General features: G+C 53.2%; 2 protein-coding genes across 8 annotated transcripts in view; both read right to left on the minus strand.

Moving 5' to 3' along the window:
• Positions 1-1,303: 1,303 nt before the first annotated feature.
• On the minus strand, positions 1,304-13,259 carry LOC105416840 (wiskott-Aldrich syndrome protein family member 3). 3 transcript variants are annotated; one of them, XM_029840656.1, is made up of 12 exons: positions 12,996-13,259; positions 12,228-12,506; positions 8,082-8,226; positions 7,874-8,008; positions 6,265-6,418; positions 6,070-6,187; positions 5,443-5,511; positions 4,969-5,013; positions 4,729-4,862; positions 4,262-4,558; positions 3,710-4,113; positions 1,304-3,472 (listed from the first exon to the last, which is right to left on the minus strand). In XM_029840656.1, exons 3-12 carry the CDS (start codon positions 8,212-8,214, stop codon positions 3,315-3,317), a joined length of 1,647 nt encoding a protein of 548 aa, XP_029696516.1. In that variant the 5' UTR covers positions 8,215-8,226; positions 12,228-12,506; positions 12,996-13,259; the 3' UTR covers positions 1,304-3,314. The 3 variants fall into 3 exon arrangements, with proteins under 3 accessions (XP_029696516.1, XP_029696515.1, XP_029696517.1); XM_029840655.1 differs by having other exon boundaries at positions 12,228-13,259; XM_029840657.1 differs by lacking the exon at positions 5,443-5,511 and having other exon boundaries at positions 12,228-13,259.
• Positions 13,260-15,207: 1,948 nt separating this feature from the next.
• htr2cl1 (5-hydroxytryptamine (serotonin) receptor 2C, G protein-coupled-like 1) overlaps positions 15,208-24,316 on the minus strand; it is a 71,282-nt gene continuing 62,173 nt past the window's right edge. For all 5 annotated transcript variants that reach the window (XM_011606610.2, XM_011606612.2, XM_011606611.2 and 2 more), the window contains 5 exons: positions 21,824-22,024; positions 17,660-17,823; positions 17,427-17,580; positions 16,877-17,112; positions 15,208-16,776 (listed from right to left, as the gene is read on the minus strand). In XM_011606610.2, the coding sequence (XP_011604912.2) occupies positions 16,204-16,776; positions 16,877-17,112; positions 17,427-17,580; positions 17,660-17,823; positions 21,824-22,024 (1,328 nt within the window). In that variant the 3' untranslated portion in view covers positions 15,208-16,203. The remainder of the gene's footprint in view (positions 16,777-16,876; positions 17,113-17,426; positions 17,581-17,659; positions 17,824-21,823; positions 22,025-24,316) is intronic.

The following is a 24,316-nucleotide window of genomic DNA, read 5'->3' on the forward strand; positions in this document are numbered from 1 at the left end:
TGGAGTGTGTGTGTGTGAGGGTGCTGCTGGAGTGTGTGTGTGTGAGGGTGCAGCTGGAGTGTGTGTGTGTGTGAGGGTGCTGCTGGAGTGTGTATGAGGGTGCTGCTGGAGTGTGTGTGTGTGTGAGGGTGCTGCTGGAGTGTGTGTGTGTGTGAGGGTGCTGCTGGAGTGTGTGTGTGGGTGCTGGAGTGTGTGTGTGGGTGCTGGAGTGTGTGTGAGTCAGAACGGAGGGTCAGTGGGGTGTTAAAGCCGCTGAGAGAGGTGCTGAATTATTAAACCCCTCCCTGTTTATGTAACTGAAACAGCGTGAGGAGGAAAACATTTAAAGGGGTGTGTGTGTGTGTGTGTGTGTGTGTGTGGGGGGGGGGGGCAGGAGAAGCATGAGGCGTCTCCAACCAGCGACTGCAGATGTGACGCAAGTGAGGCGAGGGAGACAATTCCGCCTTAAATCAGCCACAACTGCGCAAATTCCGCAGCATCGGCCCCACACGGAGGGGAGGAGCTCCCCCGTGTGGCCAGATGTGGACAGCGCACGGGGGGGCTGCAGCATCTGCCCACGCGAGGACGCGTCTTTTACGTCATCGCAGCAGCTGCCCCTCCCCTCAACGTGACTCAGGAGACGGCGGCATCGGCACGCACGCTAAAATTTTAATGATTTGAGAATTCCGGACTCGCGTTTCCAGGCAGCTCCAGGATCCGGGCGGACGCGTGGGGCCGTTTTCCACCGTCCTCTCCAGCTCCGCTGTGCGACCATCTGTGTCCCCCATCGGACGCCAACGCAGCGCTGGAAGGACCCACGCCAGCACAGGCGGGTGCGAGAGGACGGAGGGACGGCAGAAGAGACAGGAGAGGAGAGGAGAGGACAGAACAGGAGAGGACAAGACAGGACAGGACAGGAGAGGAGAGGACAGGACAGAACAGGAGAGGACAAGACAGGACAGGACAGGAGAGGACAAGACAGAACAGGACAGGAGAGGAGAGGACAGAACAGGAGAGGACAAGACAGAACAGGAGAGGAGAGGACAAGACAGAACAGGAGAGGAGAGGACAAGACAGAACAGGACAGGAGAGGAGAGGACAGAACAGGAGAGGACAAGACAGAACAGGAGAGGAGAGGACAAGACAGGACAGGACAGGAGAGGACAAGACAGAACAGGAGAGGACAAGACAGAACAGGACAGGACAGGAGAGGACAGAACAGGAGAGGACAAGACAGGACAGGACAGGAGAGGACAGAACAGGAGAGGACAAGACAGGACAGGACAGGAGAGGACAAGACAGGAGAGGACAGGACAGGAGAGTCTTCTGTTTGGAACCATTTATTGTCTATAGTCACATGCATACTTGCTTACAGGTTTAGTGTGACACAGTTGATTGTTGGTTGCCTATGGTTACGGTCGCCAGCCTGACCTTAGTTCTATACAACAAAATTCCTTTTCCACATTTTCCAACACATGATGATGTAATCTCACAAGCCGGCAGCCACAGATATACAAGATACGTGTGAATGACCCCCCCACCCCGCTTTAACTGGTTACCATCCCAGAGCGCTCGCTTTTCCCAGGTTCCCTTCAACGCAACACACCGTCATCCACCCGTGGACGACCCGTGGACGACCCGGGACGATCTTAATGTCTTAATGTGCAGCTAAAGCTGTTAGCTCCATCTGGTGGCGGCGGTGGTCGTTAGCGCTAAAGAGGTGAAACCTGTGCAACAGCGCCGCGGCTCAAACCCTCCCGGGACCTCCTCATCCAGGAGAGTCGCCCCGTAAACACAGATTTGGTCACATTTGCAGGTTAAAACCATCTAGATGTGCTAAAAATGAATGGAAGTTTGATTTTTTTTTTGCTTCTTTTACACGGATCGATAGATATCACGGTTACATACGACCTAGCTTAAACGGCAAACCTAGCTCATCTGTTTGGATGCCAACAGTCGGAAATGGACCGCGGGCAGTTTCTCACCTGTCCCGAGTGCACGTTTGGCCAGGAAAGAGCAATAAAAGTCAATATTTCAGGTTTCACTACAGCACAGCATCAGATGCTAACTCAAGAGAATCTGTCCCTACTCGGTCCTTGATCCTGGCCCTGAATGGAACCCCCTAAAATAAAGCCGACACCTCACTGCAGCACGTTTCAAAGGAACAGCAAACACACGCTATAAACACGCCACAGTCCGACCAGCTCATGAAGATTAGCCAAGCTAGCGAGGAACAGAGAATATGCTGCTAATTACTGCTGCAACTATCTTACACTGGTAGTTATCGCGGGCCGTCGCCTCGCACAGCAACGGACCAGGTCAAAGGCTCGGCTGGACCTGTGACCTTTGACCCCGGGCCGAGCGTTGCGAGCGCCGCCCCCGGCGTGGCGAAGTGAGAAAAGACCAAAATCACGACACGTGTTGACCGGCGGAAATGTTAAGCTTCAATTGAAATAAAGGAATTAAAAACAATGGTGAGCTAAACCGTAGCAGGGGTGTAGCGCTTGTTTCCCCCACACCAGGGTATCCTGGGTGGGTGGTGCGCTTCCTCAAAGATCGAAGCGTGACACCACCCCGTCGACGGGGGAGCCACCTCCTGTCGTCATGACGACGATATAACCACGCCGGTATAACCTCGCCGCTACACTGGTTTTGTGGGAGTTTGGCTTTTGCGTTAAAAACTGAAGCGTTTCTTTTTCCCAGGTGGATGATCGTCAAGGTTGTGTGGACTCGCCCCCCCCCCACCCCACATGTCACAGCATCCCATAATGAGATTTTCTTGCAGACGTGACTGTTGTGCTCCAGCTCAGCTCAACTCTCACAAGGACAGTGTAGCGTCTTCAGGGGGCGCGCTTGTTTTGGCAACAGGCGCGTCCCTGCATCCCTGATTTCACCTGCGTGTTTTTTTTTCATAAATTCTCAACATTTGGCAAATAAGTTAAGATTTCACTCTTATTATCGTCTTGTGCTATTCTGCGTTTCGCACATGTCACCCCCCCACACACCCCCCGGTGGGCTAACAGTTTGAGAGCGTTTGTTTTTCGCAGGCGAGTGTTGCGGATAAAAATGAGCAGGAGGAGGCGGGAGGGCGCTGAAGTGGTGTGACAAGCGTGGGTAATTATGCCGCACCCCCTGGGAGGTGATGCTCCGGGGGTGTCGGCTTGAGAATGTTGTCAGGGGCAACCGTGGAAACCGGAATGACCGAACCACCGCGATAAATGGACGTAAATACAGTACGAGCGTATGGATTTTACAGATTATTTTCCCACAGATAAACATCAATGCTTTTTCACCACCACCCCGCCCCCCCCATCCCTTTCTCTCCCCCCCTTTTTTCAGTCGGACCACTCGTTCTCGTCGAGCTCGGAGTCGTCGTCCGATTCGCTGTACTCCACAGCGATGCGGCGAGACAGGATCGTGGCCACGTCGTTGCCCACGGGCTCCCTCTTTGCCTCCTGCTCCCTCTGCTCCTGCACCTTCCTCAGCTGGATGCCTGGAGAGGAGATGGGGGGGGGGGGGGGTGGAGGACGGGGGAGGGAGGGAGGGGGGGTGGAGGACGGGGGAGGGAGGGAGGGGGGGAGCAGGGCTGTGACTAAGCTCGCCGGTCAGGTGTCATCTGAGCTGATCAGTTTCTCATTTGTTCTAGTAACACCTCAGGAATTGGTGTCGTGTGTGTGCTGGTTCAGCACCACTAGGTGGCGCTAACTGGCTAACTTCAGCGCTAACTCACCTCTACGTATGGCCGCCAGCAGGTCGGAGCGGGCGTCGCTCATGGGGATCATCCCCAGCATGGTGGACTTCCTGGACGCCGCGTCCACGGCAGAGTGTCCGACGGCAGGGTGCTGCGGCGACGGGTGGGCCTGCATGTTCGCGGGTGCTCCTGGGGGAGGGGGCGGCGGGGCGGCCGGGGGCGCCCCCGAGGGCGGGTGGGCCGGGGAGGGCACGTAGTTGGCTGGTGGGGGAGGAGGGGAGGGGGAGTAGGGGCGGGAGAGGGCGGAGGAGGTGGGGGGGACGCCAGAGGGGACCGGCGGGGCCATGGCGGAGTCGAAGGCTGTCTGGGCAGAGGGGATGGCTGGTGGGGGAGGGGGAGGGGCTGGTGGGATGTAGTATTCCTGGATGGTGGTGGGCTGGCCACTAGAGGGCAGGAGAGGAAAAGAATGCTTGAAAGATTTGAAACTAATGTGGGAAAAATGGGCTCAGGTTCCACCGCGAAGCTAACGTGCTAGTGGCTAAGTAGCGGTTGTAGCGGTCCTGGACATGGTTTCAACATGAGCCAACTTACCCGTGCCCGGCTCGGTACTCCTTAACCGACTGCTGTCTCGGCCCGTTAACCGTAGGATCTCCACCACCCGGGCCCCCGTGTCCTGACGGGGTCCTCCCCAGGGACGCCACGTGTCGCCCTGCAGCCGCAGGCCCGCCTGAGGGCTGGTTGGTCGGCCTCAGGACCCGGTCCAGGGACTGGGTCTGGGCAGTGGCGCTGAGGTGGTCCCTGGCATGGGGGTCGGTTGGGTGGGCGGTGGCGGGCGCCTGAGTGGAGGGGTGGTTGGGGCTCGCCGGGTACGAGTCGGATGCCATCGACCTGTCGGAGGGGGAGAAAACGTAAATATGTCGTGCGTTCTCGTGGGTGTCCACAAGGGGGCAGCACAGCCTCAAATCAATAAACAGGTTTACTCTGAATCTGCCTGTAAACATGTAAGCAGATCCTCATCAGCCAGTGTCAACAAAGACAGCTGGCAGGTGAGTGTTCACCTGCTGTCGGGGGACAGGGACCCCTCTGAGGACATGCCGTGGTAGGGGGAGGGGGCCAGGCGGGCATCTGGTCGGAACTCCTTATCGTAGGCCAGAACGTTCCACTCCTGCCGTCTGTTACGGGCCTTGCGCACCTTTGAGGAAATCAAACACTTCAGGACCAGGGCAGCATGGGGCTGGGGGGGGGTGGGGGGTGGGGGGGGGTTCTGGTGGGGGGCGGGGGGGTTCACAGGGACTCACCTTCTTCACCTCTCTGCCGGGGTCCTCGACCTGCTTCTGCTGCTCCTAACGGACAAAAGGAAGTGGTAGTGAGGCCCAGGACTGGTGTGTCTGGGGCCGGGGGGGGGGGGGGGGGGGGGCACAACCCCACCCCCAGGGACCCGACTGAAGGGCCACCTCAGGCGGACACGTCACACACACGTCACACACACACCACCACGACAAAGATGATAATCACCACAACTGACAGACAGAGACCACTGGAGCCCAAACACAGCAGGTCGGGGGGGTGGGAAGCCAATGCAGGACAGACAAAAACAGGGGGGGGGGGGGGTGGTGGTGTATCAGTGTCAACAACAAGCGCTTCGTGCGTCTTTTACCTGAAGGCGTCCGTCCGCTATGAGAGTGTGTGTGTGTGTTTACTGGGTGTGTGTGTGTGTGTGTGTGGGGGGGGGGGGGGGTGAGGACTCAGAGGGCAGATCAGGGGTTTCTTACAGAGATGGGCAAGGGGCTCCTGGGTGGGGCCTGTCTGGAGTGGGGCCTGTCGGGGTGGGCCGGACAGCCCTATGGAAACACGGGAAAGAGACAAGCTGGTGCGTTTAACTCGGAAGAGGAGAGAGGAGGGGGGGGCGCTAAGAGGGAGAGAGGACCCCCCCCCCCCCCACCACAGGCATTTATTCAGGTTTTTTGGTTGTTGGGAGGGGGGCAACAGAAACAAGGTGAGCAGCATCGAGTTGAAGACGGACGGCTACAGCAGCAGCTGTTCGGAGGCTACGACTGAAACATTCCCACTTTTGGGAGCGGAATCGCTCCAGTTTCAGCCCGTTTGAGTGCTGGTATTCCCGTCGGGCTGTTGATCCGCCTCTGGGGGAGGAGCCCGCCCATCTGCTGCTGTATCAGGAACCCGTTAGACAACAAGGCAGCTAAACGGCGAGCACGGGCAGATAAGAGCGCATGAATTAAACGTAAACAGCAGGAAATTAAGAGCAGCAAATAAAGCAGAGGATGGAGGGTTTGATGTTCTCTTGGAATGTGGAGCAGACAAAACGCCGCCAACTCGCACCCAAACACGGGAGCACGGGGGGTGGGGGGGGGGGGGGGGGGGGGGGGGGGGGGGGGTACCTTCTGCCGCCGCTTCTCCTTGCGCTTGTCCTCGGTGGCCTGCAGCATCTTCTCCTTCCACAGGTTGAAGAAGTACGACGGGTCGGTGTAGAACTTCAGAGCATCTTTCTTGTCGTCCCTGCGTGAGGAAGGAGGGGGGGGGGCGATGAGGACAAGGGGGTGGAGGCGGGCCGCGGGGTGTGGGCGGGGCCTCACCTGTAGGGGCTGAGGATGTTCAGCGGAGGGGGCTTGTCACAGCGGTGGTACATCTCCACCACGGGGTTGGGGACGGACGTCCGCGACACCACCTGCTGGTCCTGGGTGGTACTGCTCTTGAAGGCCTTCCTCATGTTGATATCCTGCAGGGAGACTGGGGGGGGGGGGGCAACATCCAGAGGCCTGCGTCAGTCTGTATGATAGATGCTTACATCTGTGGCATCATGTGACCAGATTAACCCTGAAAACAGACGCTCTACGTCTCCCTGTGACAGGTTAGCGGCTCAAGCTAGCAGTGCAGGCTTCTTGCTCCATTGATTTATGAATCCGGGACAGAACAGAACTCAAGGGTTGCTGGTTCAATGTCAGGGTGTCCTTGAGCAGGACAGTATCCCCCCCCCCCCCCCCCCCAAACTGGTTGCAAGTATCACAGGGTTACAGCAGGAGAGAGACAGAAGCTGCCACATGTATGTGTGTCAATCCCACAGACCCAGAGGAGATTTAACACTACAGCACTGCAACTGTCCAGGATCCACCATCTGGCCGGCTGGAGACACACACGCACACGCACACACACACACACACACACACACACACACACGTGCACCAAGTCATCAGCACGGTGTTAATGAGGTTAAAGCATGTCGGCGCGACATATGTTCCTGACGGTGATTGGTGTCAACAGCATGTGTCTCAAAGGCTCGTTCCTCGAAAAAGAAAGTGTGTTTGGCCATTAGACACACACACACACACACACACACGCACGCATACACACACACACACACACACACACACACACACACACACACCCCTTTTGATCACCCCCCCCCCCCCTAAACCTCGGTCCCTGCAGTCGAATGAATAATCCACAAAATTAGCTTCTAATGCAACTTTCATTCAGACGCATCTTCAAAGAGACCCAGCGGGTGCACGTTCCTCCTCTTGCACGTGCAGGCGCGGGGGCTCCCATGCACGTTCCCGGGGGGGGGGGGGGGGGGGGGGGGGGGGGTTCACTGAACATATGCAATTAAAACACGGCATGAATTATTGAAAGGGTTCATGTGAAGTAGCTCCGGCGAGTGGTTCAAGATGATGATCGGGGGGGAGTTTTCATATTTACCAGATAAAATGTAATCAAGACGCACGGGGGGGGAGTGGGGGGATAATGAGATAATGAGGAGGTCAGAAGCCTGCTGAGCTTATTTTTCATTCCAGGCAGCTTCATCTTTGCGGGCTACTGCAGAATGACGCTGCAGAACCAGGCGGGGATGATGGGGGGTTGATGGTGGGAGAACCAGGAAAGTGTGATGTGAGGCAAAACAAACGCTGCTCAAAATGTCATCAAAGTCCAGGAGGGACTGGAATCAGGACACAGAAGGGACAACAGAGAAGACAGTAACGAATACAAGGGGTGATACAGATGGGGGGGGGGCAGAGAGGGGACGTATAAACCAAGAAGGGTGTGTGTGTGTGTGTGTGTGTGTGTGTGTGTGAGACTCGTCCACTCCCAGCAGCAGGCATTTGGTATCAACCATTAACGAGCGGGTGATTGTGCCGCTGCAGCGCTAGCGTTAACGTTAGCATTAGCGTCAGCGTCTGAAGGACCCACCTTCCTCCACGGTGGAGTCGAGCTGCGTGACCTTCACCGCCAGCTGGTCCACCCTCTCCTGCAGGCTGCTCATCCGTAGGTAGAAGCTGTTGGCCTCGTTGAACAGCTCGCCGAAAATGTCCTCGGCGTGGCGACCTGGACGGACGCACAGGTGTGTGGGGTTAGCGGGCCGCGGCAGGGCGCGCGCTGGCGGAGGCGCGGTACTCACTGAGGCCGCCCAGCTGTTTGATGATGGCCGCCAGCGTGCTGTTGGTGACGCACTCCAGCTCGCTGGTCACCCCGTCCGGCAGCGCCCCGCGGCACAGGTGCCGGGGCTCGATGTTCCTCTTCACCAACGGCATGCTGCTCTAAAGCTGGACACAGGAGGAGACAGGTGATGGACAGGGAGGTGTCACGTCCACTGGGGGGCGTGACGCTAGCTGCTCTCTTGGTGGGGGGGGGCGGCGTTCCCCCCCCCCCGGGGCGGCGCCTTGGGAACGTTCTTAAGGCGTCTCCAAACTCCAGGCACGTATTCACGCGCTGGCTAATTTGTTAGCCCAGACTGAGGCGTGCGCCCCCCCCTTTAATAAGGTCGTCCTGTCTCAACCCTCTGACGGCGCCTGAGTCGCCCCCCCCCCCCGATGCTGTAAATAATCCAACACAGTTTAAATATGCATCAACACTCCTCCGTCTGACTGCTGCCCCTGGATTCATCACCATCTTTATATAAATATATCATAAAGGATGAAGCTGACCCCCCCCCCCCCATGACCTGGGTGTGCAGGACAGGAAATGACCAACCCCGCCCCCCCTCCCGGTCTGCTACAACAGTGTGCTAACAATGCTAATCTGCTGCTCCACGCCAAGGAACGCTACCTGTCGTGCTGCTACGCTACCTGTCGTGCTGCTACGCTACCTGTCGTGCGGCTACGCTAGCGTGCTCAGGTCATGCTAGCGTGTTCTGGCGGCGTGGGGGGGGGGGCAGCACCAGCCTTTGCGGTGCAGATGGGCGACGCAGCGCTTCGCTCTCGATCTGCGACTTTCTGCCGTCTGGACGAGCAAAAGCTCACAGCTGCGCCGCAGAGCCTTGGGACGGTTGTCACGGCAACACACCAAGAAATTAGCTCTGCTGCTCAAAAAAACAAACCCATGAGCTTGCTGCTTTCCCCAAAAATAGTCTAATAAGGGGGGGGGGGTCAGATTATGGCCACGCCCCCTCCCGTCTGATGGCCTTTGATGGCTCAGGGTGTCGTCACATGATCCCTCTGATCGGAAGCAGCCAGAATCTGTGAGGAGGTGCTGAGGATTACAGACCCCCCCAGACCACGCTGATGCCCCCCCCCCTCCTGACCGCCTGTCCGTAACCATTTAAATACTGTAGCGATGGTGGGAGGCAGCATTAATTACTGTCCTTAACCAAACGAGTCATGGCTGCGGGGCGCTCAGCTAGCATCCCCTAATGCTATTACGGCGCCGTCTGGCTGGCTGCACTCGCACAGAGAGGTTAGCACCCCCCCCCATTTACCCCCCCGGCCTCCGGCGGCATCGGAGGGAGCTATATAATCACAGCTAATCAGCGTTCGGGCGTCGAGAGCTAATTATTTACTATGACATAATTAGATGATGTAATGCCTGAGGGATTACGCTGCGCTTAACGTGGCTGCTAACTGGCGTCGTAGCGCAGAGGCTCACGTGTCCACGGACTCAGGCCCCAGTCGGCCCGTGGTTCTGATAAATTAGGCCCGTACGTCCCTTTGAAGTTGAAGCGTTGCTTTGATCTTTGACAGCGGGACTTCAGATTCCAGCCGTTTCCAGCTGCATCTTTAATCAAACCTCATCTGATTCTCCCTCCTCCAACTCTCGGGTCCCTCGTTGGGTCCCGCTCCAGCGTCGGGGCGAGGCCCTATCGTGGGGAAGACGTCAGCGGTTTACGGGGGGGGGGGATCAAAGGAGTTAGCCAGCAGGATTACAGCTGGTTGCTGTGGCAACCAGGTCGCCAACGTCGGTATTTCCCGTGTTGGGCCTGTCAATCGACCGGAGCCCAGCTTGGCTGACCTGCACTGTAGATGCTGCTAGGCTAGTGGCTAAAGCACGTAGCAGTGAGCAATGGGGGGGGGGGGGGGTTTAGTTTTTAAGGTAAAATGAAGTAAATCTCTTGACTGGACGTCAGAGGTTGGTGGTTATGCGAATCCCCTCTGAGAGCAGCTCATTCCAGGAGCTGCTAACGTGGCTGGTAAACAGGTCAGCCACAGAATGGAAGCAATGCCCCCCCCCACAGCCCCCCCACAGCCCCCTCCGCGACCCCCGTCTCTCACAATCAAATGTGTGGGCATCAGCGCGATTGCAACAAGTCATCCGGCAGGACCGTGTGACCCGATGTGCACCGACATGCGTGCGCGCGCGCGTGTGTGCGTGCGTGTGTGCGTGCGTGTGTGTGTGTGGGGGGGGGGGGGTCACGGTGAAGCTGTGATGAGACGTGTCACACTGCCCCAGTTTCTCTGCTCCCAGTCTAAACTGGAATGTGGATGGGAACAGAGAAGAGGGCGAAGCAGAGCCAGTTAGCATATATTAGCTCTGCTATATGCTAATATATATCATCCATACATCCCAACGGTTAGCTGGGCAAGCTAATGCTACGCTAGCATGACCTGGCTTTAACGTTAGCACAAGCGTGAGGTTTTGTCTTGCACCTTTGCTGTGCCCTGAAAGCGCCAAAACCAAATTTACCACGTAGCGCGTTAGCAAAACCCCATTTAGGCTTTAGCGTCTCTGCGGTAGAGGACGCGGAGAGACGGATCCTATTCAGAGGGTCAAACGGTCTTTCAGCCGTCCAGAATGGGTCCAGAGAGGACCCGGGAAACCACATCGCTCAGTCTGAGTGCACCCTGAAGACGCCGCGTCCTCTCATTAACTCAACCATTAGCCGCAGCTAGCCCCGAACATGTGCTTAAGATGACAGGGGCTTATTTAAAGACCTGCTCGTCTTTAGTGGGGGGGGGGGGGGGGGGGGGTATTGAGAGGAATTAATATGAACGGCTGCTTCAGGTACGCTAACAGCCCAGTTTTAAGCGGTTAGCGATCTGCTGTCTTTTCTTCTGCTTATGTAAGAACTCAGCTGAGGTCCCCGATGAACAAAAGTCTGTACTGTAACACACACACACACACACACACACACACACACACACACACACACACACACACACACACACACCTATTATCTAATCAGTATGCACCCATGCTGGGGTCTAGACATGAAACGTCTGTTGCTGTGTGACTGGACTGAGACTTATAAACATAAACACCCTCTGAAGATGCAGCTTTACATTTATTTACATTTATTTACATCCCACCTGTTGGGTCCTCTGGGTTCCCTAAAGGCGCCTTCATTAGCTTTAGACCCGCGCAGGCTAAAACACTTCATTTTGTCGCATTAAATCCAGTTTAAATGGGCCTCTGATGATACTGGGTAATCATTTATAATGTAATGAATTTTGGATTCAAGAATGTTGCTTAGAGACCAATTAGCAAACGAAATGTGAGGCAGCCAGACTCAGAAGGCTGAAACGAGCACAGCGCCTTACATTTTAAGTCCATTTTTGGTTTCCTCTCATGTAACCTTCCCTGACTTCATTCATGCTAACGCACTTTAGCCTGATGGGCGTCACGTGAGGGGAGAGACCGTCTCAGCCAATCAGAACAGAGGATTTTTCCCTTCTTTTTTAATCACCCGAGTCATTTTCCCCTGCCTGCTCGCCTAAACTGGCACTAATGCTGTGATCTGTCACAGCACCGTGATCGGAATCCTCTCGCCTCGTGTGCGTCCCGCACGAATCGAGCCGCGGGTTGTTGCGGGCCACAGCGGCCGCGGACGCGCACGAGCCGCGGACGTGCAGGGAATCAGCGGCAGGGCCACCAAAATCCTGCCAGCACCTGAAACCAGCCATTTGCTGTCGATCCGCGGCCGCGGATGCATGAAAACGCCCCGCTGTGCACGCGTAAAGCGACACCCGAGCCCGTTTATTCGCAGTAGTATCCGACCCTGGAGGAAAAAACGTGCGGGTTTAGCAGGCGCACACTAATCCCGTGCACGCCCCCCGAGCGTGCACAGTTGCTGTCTTCTCTCGTGGACACGTTCGCCTCCAAATGTGACATTTTCCCCGTCTCCCTCCTCCCTCGCGGACACACCTGACAGAAGCCGCGCGGCCGCGGCAGGAGCATCAACGCGAGGGCGGAATGCGAAACGCACGCGGCACGTCCCTCCGCTCAGACGCGTCGCGTTTTCTGCGCGCGAGCGCGGCGGAACGGCTGTAAGCTGCCCCGGAGGCGCGTGCGCGTGGCTTCGAAGGGATATTTTTTTTTGAAAGGTAGGATTTACCTGACTGCGCTCTCCGCCTTCACGCACGGTTATCGCATGCGTCTCATTCCTCCGCTGCGCGGCTCAGTCCAGGTCGCCGCTCGACGGGAGGATGAAGATGGTGATGAAGATGATGAGGAAGAGGAGGAGGGCAGAAGCCTTTGAAGTGAGGAAATCTGGGTCCCAGCTCGCAACCCAGCTGCGTGGATGGGATTTGTGGCGTTTCCAAGGCAGCGCCGTCGACCCGAGGGGACGTCAGGTTGGCGCGCCGCCGCGCAGGAGGGGAGCTTCCGGTCGGAGCTTCAGAATAAAAGTCATCAGCGGCGGCACCTTTTTTAGTCTTTAAAGTTAAAGTTTTATTTCACCGCGAGTTTAAAAACCTCGTCGTGGGCAATTGTTGCCAGCAGAGCGCGGCCCCTTTTGGGGAGTTTTGTTTCGGAACGTGTATTAAAACGTATAATTATTCAAACCTGGCCAATATAATCAAGCAGGGGACCCGCAGGTGTGCTGAATGCAACGCGTCAGTGAATATCAATGGCGCAGTTAAATAATATAAAAACGTCAGAAGATTGTTCAAACATCTCCCCCGACTGTGACGCCGCCCGTTTTGTCTGATCTCTTTGTCTTTAAATACCTTTAAAGACAAAAAAACCCCCAAAAACTTTCGAGTCTGTCCCGTGTTTTCTTTAACATCTCAGTTCTCAGTAAAACTGATACTAAGTAGACGATGAAATATTATATACAGTTCAATAAAAGCGATTAAGTTAGTTCAATTGTTAATTTAAATACCTGTTTTTCTTTTCAGCTGTCCGCTTTTTTTAAAGCTGAAATGTTTGCTAACTCTTCAAAGCGCCCGCGTCGTAGGAACCTTTTCCAATCAATTTAGGGTCCTTATGTGGGTAACTATACCATCCCATAATACAGGCCGTGAAATAGAAACCCTGAACTTTAAAAAAAGACTTTATTCTGAACGTCCGACTGGTAAAACCTCCTGTTAGCTTGACGAAGCTACAACCGGTGAGCTGCAGCGACTGGGCGGCGCGTGCGCGCCCGACGTCCTCCGACTTTAGCCGATGATTGCCGAGAGCACCACCCACTCCACGGAGAACCAGGCCGTGGACCTGAGGGATGCAACACACGACAGAACACGGTTAATAATGTTGAAACTCGCTGATGGGTCGCTGCGGGTGAATGGAGGACAGATCACAGAATGAAATATTTGTGTATTTAAATAATCTAAAAGGGATAACAAATCCACTCTGCGTGTTCTGAAGTCGACCTTAGTAAACCAGCGTGATGTGGGGTTTTTAATACCCACAGAGGTACAAAAACGCTGTTATCTTTGCTCAAATCTCTGTTTACTGCCCGGAGGGTTGCAGCAATGCTGCAGCTTGACCACAAGGGGGCGCTGATGTAGCGTGTTAGAAGAGTCTCTGTCCAAGGTGCTGATCTGGCTTCTCAAAGACTGGAACACGCGCCCTCATCCCGACCAATCAATCATCTGTCGATGCATTTTTATAGTGATTTATACCAAAATTATCTTATCTGGACTCACTCTTCTGACAACAGATTTAGAAAAGTAAAACCATGACTCCCAAAACCCCAAAACTAGCCTGTCATTTTATTTTATTTTTTCCACTGGAACTTCCTGAAACACTTTATTGGAATCAACTACCATTATTTTTTCAGGCCACTTCATGTGTTAATCACATAAAAAAAGTGCTGCATCTGCTTCCATTTCAAGGCAGCGACGGCCAAACATTGAGGATTGAATTGAGTTGAAAGGCTCGGCTGCTACAAAACATCCTACAAGTCACATGGCCAAAATCATGTACAAAATTTATCGAACCAGCAACGCCAATGGTGTGGTGGTGTCGACTATGTGGTGTAGCGCTAGAGACACATGGTGAAAACTCCCCAAATGAGCTGAAGATGTCAGTGGTGGACTGTTGCTGTAATGCTAGCATAGCTTACAGGGGCGCATTAACATAAGTGCACATAAAGGTGTCTTAAATTGTGCATTTAGATGCTTATTTCCCAGCCAAAACACAAAGTTGTCCATAAACCCCAAAGCTAATACATTTGCTTAATTTGCTTTAATAGGTGCATTCGGGCCGAGTGATTCCTCGTCCGCTTTCTTTGTGCTGAGCTAATCCACTTCTTTAACGCACACAAAGGGGACACGTCAGTGTAGATTCTCTTTAAATATTCCCTGGCAAACTGTGGGCTCAGCTAACAATGGAGCCGGCCAGAGCGAGGGTGGCAACATGTGTTCTGATGGACTGCTACCTAATGTAGCATCGGCGCTCAGAATATCATCTTTTGCACTCAGATCTCTCTTTAACGGGAGTCTCGGACCTTAAAAGGCCCGACTGTCCATTAGCGTAGCGCCAGAAGATAATGACTACATTTTCATTTAGTGTGTCCTTTTAACTCCTGGCATCAAAAGCCCGTTTCCCACCAAGACCATTTGGAAAATGACATAATTTCCCGGGGCAGTTCTGGTCCAGATCCTCGTCTCCGGACTTCAGAAACAACCTGGGCCCAGGTTGAGTCCCTCTGTTGCCCGTAGTTACCGGGATCTTCCTCCTGACCGGGTGAGACCTTCTGTTCAGGTGTTCTGGCACAAGCTACAGCTCCCTAAATGCCTTTCCTCCGCACAAAAGGTGTATTTGTTACCATGGCGACCTGTTTGCTTTTAAAAACCCACGCAGCGAGTAACCTGACGGAGAAGCGAGTCACGATCTTCAAACGTCGGTGAAAAGAGAGCGGAGGAGCCGCCGAGGCCGCCGACCCGTCGCTCTGTTTGTTCCGCATCGACGTTCCCGTCCTCTGAAACGTTTGAGGCTGGAACTTCCGGATGCGTCAGGGTTGCGAAGCAGCAAATTAAAGCTTTCATCAAAAGTGAGTGTTCGCGGGTGACCTTCGGAACGTCGCCCGTCTCCCGAGGCCGCCCACCGTTCCTGTTCCAAACAATAACACAAAAAAAAGAGACTTGCAGTAAAGGACCAGTCATCCGTCCTGGTTTTCCTTTTATTTTGATTTTCAACATCAGGGACCATGAAAAAGTCTCATATTACAACAACAGATGGAGGTTATGCGTTAGCTTCGTTCGCTAGCTGCAGGTCGACTACTTGAACTGAAACGCACGTTTGTTTTGGTCTGAGATGCTGGTGATCTTTTTTATTTTTATTTTGCCACGGTGGACATCGCCGGATCGAACGTCAGGAAGCATGTTTGGAATTTACAGCTGTTTATGTGTTTACCGGCGGTGGAATCCGTCTCTCTGGGGCTTCTAGGGGGCGGAGCTAAGGAGGATGACGAGAGGCAGCTAGAACCTAAACGGGCTGAACCCTCTATGGATGACATCTTGGGAACCTTTTGTGCACTCATCTTTTTAAAAGATTCCCTTTTCTTCACATTCACAGTGAAAACCTACGGAACACGTTCCAACATGGTTGTGGACTAAAGCGAGAGCGTTCTTTTGTTGGGATGACTATTTTCTGACACTATTAGCTCTTTACTCCCTGCATGATCCCAGGATCTGAGTCGGGGAGGCCAGCAGGTGGCGCTGTGAGTCCACCAGAGGACATCCCTTCATGTTGCTCCTCTGCGTCTCATCCCGCATGCAGCTGCTCCCTGAAGTTCAGCGCCACAGATGTAGATTTGATTAGCTTAGCCTTGCGTGAAGAGGGTCCGGAAACCAGCTCGGGCTGCATATCACGCGGAGGCTCGACCGGGCTCGACCGGACCTTGACCCCTCGGCCCCTCGTCTCCTCGCCGTGGTGATCATTCATCGTATCCCTTTCCAAAACTCCCCGCGGTGCTCACACATGCGGCGCCGTGTCTGCTTTATGGTCTGAAAGCCACCATCTGGAATACTGGCTTTCATTCCAACACCTTCCAGAGGAATCGGTTCTCCCGGGGCGCCGCAGCCAGGCCCGGTTAGCGCCTGCTGGGTACAAAAGAGGCGTGACGCAAACACGGAGCCGCCCCGTCACACGCTGCTAGTGCGCTCTACGGAGGCGGGGCTGTAGCTGATGAGCGACAGATCTGGCTCCGCCTCCGTTTCCGGGTCGTTCTCTGAGAGCGCCCCGGTCGCGTGGCACTCGGAGAGGCCGTGCGAGACGATGGCGATTTGGGTCTCGTCGTCCGTCGTGTCCTCGGGGTCGACCGCCAGCCTCCCGTGGTCCCCCCTGCTGCCGTTGCGACAGTTACTGTTCCGGTCCACGCCCGCTTTGCCGTGACCGCCCGCCAGGAGAGGGGTCACGGCGTGCGACGGGCACTGCGGGGGGACCAAGAGGGGTTTGCAGCTCTGCCCGGCGGCGTTGGCCCCCGCGCCGTAGCGACACCTGATGTAGCTGGAGAAGGCCCTCCTGTAGGTCTTATTGAAGAGGGTGTAGACCAGCGGGTTGACCCCCGAGGAGATGTAGCCCACCCACACGAACACGTTCAGGAGGTCGTGGAGCAGCGACTCGTTGCAGGAGCCCCGGCACAGGACAGAGGTGACGTTGGTGATGAAGAAGGGACACCACATGATGAGGAAGAGGAAGAAGACGATCCCCAACACCTGAAGACCGACAGAGGAGAAGTTAGGGATTAAAGAGATAGAATCCAAAAGGGAGAGATTAAAATGACCCCGTCCGTCAGACGCTCGTCCCCCTTCTCACTTTGGAAGCCCGTCTCTCGTTCTTTATGGCCTGCATCATCCCCCTGCGGCCATGGCAGCCCGACGCGTCGCTCCTCGACGTCCCCGTGGCCGGCGAGCTCAGCTGGGACCCCACCTCCGAGCCCGGGATGATGCTGAGGCTGTCCGGCGTCGACACGCTGAGCAGCATGCCCGGCTCGGCGCCTTTCAGACAGCTCAACGTGTTCCGTCTGCTCTGAGGTGTCGGCGGCTTCATCTCTGTGGGGGGGGGGGGAGACAAGGTTTGTGAGGCGTAACGCGGAGGAACACTGTTCTGCTGCTGCTGCTGTCAATTTATAGCAAGAGTCTGGCTGCTAAAGCTTCAGAAGTTGAGGTTTTCCTTTTCCTTTTCAAAGGAAAGGATGAGCGAACAGTCAAGTGTCCAGGAGACACTCGTCTTCTGGACACTTCAGTTTGTCTTGGGTCTCCGGGGCAACAGTTTTGCCCTCATATTGGGCACGATTTTAGGCGCAAAGGTCGCTTTTTTTGGTTTCCGAGGGGTCAAATGTCCAGAGAACACGTACGAAACCTACCTTGGGAATCTGAGGGGGCAATAGTGTTGATCTGAGGGACAGAGAAAGTGGCGCTGGGGGGCTGTAACGTGTTTGTCAGTGCTGGTGTTTGCAAAGGCTGCTGGGAGGAAGTCTTTGCCTCGTACAGGAAGACAGTGGCCTGCCTCTGGAGTACCTGTGGAAGAGGAAAAAACCCAGAGTAACTAAGAAAAAGGGAAGTATTGGTATGATAAAGCCCCCATGGGCACCGTTACCTGTATGGTGAGGCAGTAGGTCACCACCATGATGACCAGCGGGATGAAGAAGGCCACAAAGGAACCGATTAGCATGAAGCGCTCCTCGTTGAGGACACAGCTGCCATTGACGAAGACCTTGTCCTCGTTGTGAAGACCGATTACCGGGATCGGCATCGAGACCCCTAAAAGCAGACGGGGGTCGTACGATTCATTTAAAGACACGTTCCAAAAGTCCCACGGACACAGTTACAACAATAACAAAGCGTTTTGGTAGCAAAAAAAAATACTGCAGAGGGGTAGATGGGAAAAAGGAGAGGTACCAGCACAGAGCCCAGGGGCACGCCACGGATCACCTCAGAAAGGACGAGCAGTGTGGAAACCAGGATGGCTGTCACATCAGTTCATGGAGTAGAAGGTGTGACTTAATCCCTCCTGCCTGCACACACTCACGCTCAGCAACGATGCTAATCTCTGCCAGCGCTAATGGATGCTCGTGATGCTACAATAGCTGCCTCGGCGCTGATAAAGGCGACTCTCTGTCGAGCACATTTCCTTTTTGTTACCTGGGATAATAGCGCTGGCTGAGGTGCCGACGTCCGTGGTTCTGCCTCGGAAAAGAACCCCAAGCTTGTGAAAACCTGAAGTGGATCAGCTGCAACGACTGGCACGACCGACGCAACAGGAGGAAGTAGCTCCAATCACAGTAAACGTCTTTTAACCTTCTACCTGGACTTCAAATAACTGAAGATTCGTGGACCAAACGCTAAAAATAGCGACCAAACATTTTTTCAAACCAAGAGCCAAAGGCTCTGAATGGAGATGTCTGAGGTTCTGGACCGTCCCTATGAGGTGAAACAGTGCATTGTGGGTAACAGCCGGGGACTTAGACGATAGTTACAGCGGAACTTTTGGCAGCCATGCGTCGCTTGCTCGTCACGCTGGGTGGAATAAACTGAAAATCCGACAGCTTCTCCTGCCCTTATCAGCAGAAGAGAAGGTTCTCGCCCCCCCCGACAGCTCGCAAGTTCTTGCGTCAGATATTTTCCTGCTAATCCTCCAGCATCGATCGCCATAAGCTCTCTCAGGCCTCAGTCGCAGCAACATGTGGCAATGTAGAATCCTTGAGGACAGGGTCCGGGGGGGCCGGTGGGGAGGGAAAGACCGGGGATTTATGTTAAAAGCAGCGGTACGTGAAAGAGAAGAGAGGAAATGCTAGCAGCCGTTTTAGAAGAAGATTCTTTCAATTTGCCCGGAGTTACAAAAGCCCGGATAAGTACCGGTGCTTAAAAAGTGAGTGTTGCATTGTTTCAATCAAAATTAAATATTAACGACACGTAAAAAATGTCCAGCAGTGGGAGAATGAAGCCTCCACAATAACACGCTAGTCGATTTAGCAAGCACAGCCTGAAAGCAGAACCATCAAAGAGCCTCACTCAGCATCAGCAGAGTGGAGCTCCGTAAAGGTTGGGCGAAAAGCGAAGCTAATCGCTAACTCGCTAAGCTAATTTAAGCAACACGAATGTCACGGCTCAGAGCAGCCAATAATAAACAGCTGGGATCAGATCAAAGGTACTTTCTGGTTCCTGGAACCTTTGCGTTACGCAACAGGTGGCAGGAATAGCAACAAACGGGCGGCGTCACAGTCGGGGAACAACAGTTTTTACGGCGTAAAAGATTACGAATTAACAAATGTGTGTCGGCAGCTCCTCTCAAGGAAGAGCGGAAGTTTTAAAATGCAAAGCACAAAGCAAATGAAAGATTCCGCCCATCTGTTGTTTTGCTGTTTTGGAGCAGCCGGGTGAACACGGCGCGGCGCGGATCCACTTCACAGATTTGGCCCTGAAAAATCCCTCCAACCGTGAAGGGAAGGTGTGAACGTGTGAGGAAAAGGCAGCTAAATTGGGGTTTTATTTTCCAGCATCACGTTATGGGTATTTTCCACATGCGTTCTGACAGCTGGACTTGAGGGAACAACTACCGACTCGTCTCAGACCTGTGAGAAGCCGGTGAAGCATTCGTTACCGAGGAACCGAAGCCGGCGGACGGAATGATCCGTCCTGTGAAGTGGGGGCCACCGTGGAACGTACCAAGTCTTGCATAGATTGGGAGTGCTACCATCGTTTTTAGATAATCTACGGATGGAAGGAATGACTATTGTTCCCCAGCCAGTTTTTATGGGGAACACGGGACTTGAACTTAGCCAAACTCAAGTGCAACTAATGCTAATATGCTAACAACTGTTGCTATATTACCACAGAGGACCGTTACTCGGGTGTAATTGAGCCTCGGGTCTCAGTGTTCTAAAGAGGAATGTTCAAGCTAAAATGTTCAAGAGGCGGAAAATCTCAACAAAAATGCTCGACTCCTGTCTACTCTCGTCTCTCCCGCTAATCCTCGACGTAGTGCTAATCTTCCCCCATTGCCGGAATAATTAAAAACGATCTTATCTGCAGCTCCGTTCATTGTAACCCGTCCAGGACATCTTGTGCAGAACATCAAGGAGAAACACGGTTTTCATTACCTCAAACCGCCTGAGAGAGAATCGAGTCGCATTTTGGCTGTTTTCCAACAGTGGCGACATTTGATTTAGCAGGACAACAAGACGCCAACCTACCAACAAAGATCCCAACCTACCAACAAAGACGTCAACCTAACAAAGACATCAACCTACCAACAAAGACGTCAACCTACCAACAAAGACGTCAACCTAACAAAGACGTCAACCTAACAAAGACGTCAACCTACCAACAAAGACGTCAACCCAACAAAGACCTCAACCTAACAAAGACACCAACCTACCAACAAAGACGTCAACCTAACAAAGACGTCAACCTACCAACAAAGACGTCAACCTACCAACAAAGACGCCAACCTACCAACAAAGACATCAACCCAACAAAGACGTCAACCTAACAAAGACGTCAACCTAACAAAGACGCCAACCTACCAACAAAGACGCCAACCTACCAACAAAGACATCAACCCAACAAAGACGTCAACCTAACAAAGACGCCAACCTACCAACAAAGACGTCAACCCAACAAAGACGTCAACCTAACAAAGACGCCAACCTACCAACAAAGACGTCAACCTAACAAAGACGCCAACCTACCAACAAAGACGCCAACCTACCAACAAAGACGTCAACCTACCAACAAAGACGTCAACCTAACAAAGACGTCAACCTACCAACAAAGACGTCAACCTAACAAAGACGTCAACCTACCAACAAAGACCTCAACCTACCAACAAAGACGTCAACCTAACAAAGACGTCAACCTACCAACACGGACATCCTCACGTCCTAGAAAAGCCGTCCCTAAACTCCGAGCGGCATCAGTCAGGTGGTATCTGATGAGGCCTCCTGGCTGAAGCTAACGACAGCAGCCATCACTTCTGGGATTGCGTAATTCCTTTATGTGCACATTAGTGCTTTTGTTCTAATGGCTGGAAAAGCCGGGACGAATAAAGTCTTTAAAGTTAAAGACGATGAATTTAACGGCCGTCATCAGTCTGGTGAGTTTGGAACGGACGAGCAGGAGCAGCACAAGGTCACATCCACATCAAAGCAATCAAAGCTTCTTTCTTTTATTTCTCCATTGCTTTGATTGATGATGATGTGTTCCAGAAGTGGTTAAGGAGCATCTGGTTTAAATATTATAAAAGTGGATGAAGAGACCTGCTGAGTCCATTTAAAGATTAAGGTAAAGCCACCTGGTGGCCGGCCACAAGGTCAAACTGAGGGATTTCCCATTCTTTGCTCAATCACGTTGTATTTTTTAACTGGGGCGACTTTTGCTTCACCTCTCCCTCCGAGGGCTCATGTGGTCGGGCCCATCGCTCTCCCGTCGAGCAGAGTCGATACCCAGAAGTGAAATAACAACAAAATGCGACCGGAAAGAGGACGTTTAAAAGCAGTTTAGGGCTGTTTGCATCTCCGAGACCCAGAGCCGAAATGGCCCCAAACTACAGAGGCAACGGGAGTTTCAGAGTAGCACTTTAGCATCTGCCACATAACGGCAGCGGGGAACGATTGTTATTGCCACACCGTCGCCATAGAGATGAGCTATCTGTGTATAAAAGGGCAACTATGACTAAATATAAAACATCCGGTGGTGATAAATGGAAACAGCCAACATCTTTCTGAGTAAACGGCGAATTCGGGCGAAAACAGGCGCTCACCTATAGAGATGGTCCAGACAGCGGCGATCTTCATCATTGCTTTGGTTCTGGAGTTGAAGCGGCTGTGCTCGATGGGGTTACGGATGGCGACATAGCGGTCCAGAGAGATGGCGCACAGGTGCATGATGGAGGCGGTGGAGAAGAGCACGTCCAGGTAGATCCAGATGGGGCAGAGCGCGTTGGGGAGAGGCCAGGCGTAGTCTGGGAAGAGACAGAGGACCAAGGAGGGGGTTTCTTTTTGTCCGTAAATGTGTGATTAGATAACAACGACCATTTGAACCTCGAGTCTGGAGACGCTGGTTGTGTTCTGTCTGCTCCGAGGGGCCGGCTCAGCGAACGGTCGAGGTTCGGTCGAGTATGACGGCTTCAAAAACGCAGCAAGCGGAGACCGACTGAACTTTAATTAGCATGAAAGCTCAGTTCACGCAGCTCGGAACTCGCCCGCTTCCCACGAGGACTCAGGTGAAGCTGAAGTCTGATTGTTTGCCGGTTGCACCCTGATTATTGTAATTAGCATCATTAGATATTTGCGTGAGTGTTTGGGGCCTCGCGAGATTGACACGAGATAACCTGCTGCCGGCATTCAAATTTACACGTGGCTGCGCTAAGCTAATTAGCCGTCAATTAATGTACGACATGAGGGTTGAAACCCGAGTCTGGTTTGTCAGACGTCGAGGCACCCAGCTACGAACGCGGCGCCCTTCCTTTGCTGTCATACTTTGTTGATCCCAGAGGCTGAAAGCTTTCTTGTGTTTTCTGCCTCGGGAGGGGGTGCGAGAGGGTCGCGTCAGTAATGATGCCAGCGTCGCTGACAAGTCCGGATCACGCTTCACTCAGGGAGGAGAAAGATCTTCGGCAAAGGGGCTGGGAACAGGGGATGCTAACGGGAAATAGCAGCACTCTGTTTGTGGAGAATGAAGAGTCCTTGCTAGGACGTTACTCCCGCTTCCATTAGCCTAATGGTGATTTTTTACGAATGACGTGTTGTCACATTAGACCCGGTCTTGCGAGCACCACGGGCCCCTGAGAAGGTCAGGCCGTACGCACTCTTAAGCTCCATCTCCGTGAAGTGATTCACGCGCTCGCCTGAGAGGGGGGCGGCTTGTTTCCGAGGTCAGGCGCTTAGCAAGGACGCACCGCGTGTCACCTTGTGCGGGGGCGACGCCAATAATACACTCGCAATACAAGTCTGGAGAGCCCAAACGTTCCTAAACGACCGAATAAAGACATTTACTTTGTAAAATGAGTTCTCTACGTATGCAGAGGGGTTGTCGGTCCATTTCCCGGGGTAGAGCTAACCCTGAACATGCTACACAGGACCGTGTTGCTGCTAAAACCTGGGTGGTGCAGCATGTTTGCTAGAACTGATCTTAGCTCCAGCGACTTTAAATGGTCAGATAAGGTTTGACTGACGGTTCCCGCTTCCTCTGTCCGTGATTACGCCTTCGGGCTGTAACTTTAATTAAGTTCAGGCGGGCGTCATTTCGTGGACCGATTGTGTCATAATTGAGTCCATGAGATCTCATCTGGCCCCCCGCTGCTTCTGCTCATTCTCATTTTCTTTATCGCTCCGCTGTCGTGCACCAGGCTCTGGTCCAATCTGATTTTACAACGCCTCGTTTCTGTAAACACCCGTACTGGATTTGTTAGCATGCGCACCTCAGGCCTCCTCTGGAATGATGCCAAAATCAATTTCCCAACATCGGGAATCTTTCAGCATAGCTTAAGTTTACAAGGAAAACGGAGAGAGGAAGTTAGGCGGATGAAAGCAAAAATAGCCCCATTAGATACGACGTTAACAAAAAAAGCGTTATAGTTATAGATGCCCGATTTATTCATCAAAGAGTTCCGAGTCCACAAGCGAAAGGACGATTGGATATAAAGTAACGGACCAAAGAAGAAAAAACAACTGTCTGTGCTAACACACATATTTCCTTTGATGCCTCCGAACTGTGACAAAAAAAAGTTAGAAACGTATCCGGAGGTATCGCGGCTATCGATCTGAGAGGTGGGAAATGAAACCGGAGCGAGCGAAAAAGGCTCATCCCGTACTTGGCAAAAACACAAAAGGGTTGAAAACATCGCACACTTCCTTCTCTCTCTCTCTCTCTTTTTCCTTTTTTTTTTTTTTTGCTGCAAGCACTTCGATTCCGGGAATATTTACCAATATAACACAACACGATCCACCTCCCGAAAATCCGATACCCAAGAAAATGGGTTCTTCTATGGGCGGGGGGGGGCTTCGCTAATATTTCCATAGAATGCTAACAGTATGTCTCCATACGCCAAATCTGACAGATACCAACACAAACACGCGTCAAGCAGACAAAATGTTCATTTTTTCAGAGGTAAAAGTATCGCTGAGCTCTGCGTTGAACTCTTCGAACCCTCGTTGTGTATTTCAGGGCACAAACGCCTCGTTGTAATGGTCTCCTCAGAGAGTCTCTGAGCATCAGACGGGCTTTAATCTCAATAATCTCCTGGAAAATAATG

Source organism: Takifugu rubripes, chromosome 8 (genome assembly GCF_901000725.2).
Source record: "Takifugu rubripes chromosome 8, fTakRub1.2, whole genome shotgun sequence".
In the NCBI taxonomy this organism is placed as follows: domain Eukaryota; kingdom Metazoa; phylum Chordata; class Actinopteri; order Tetraodontiformes; family Tetraodontidae; genus Takifugu; species Takifugu rubripes.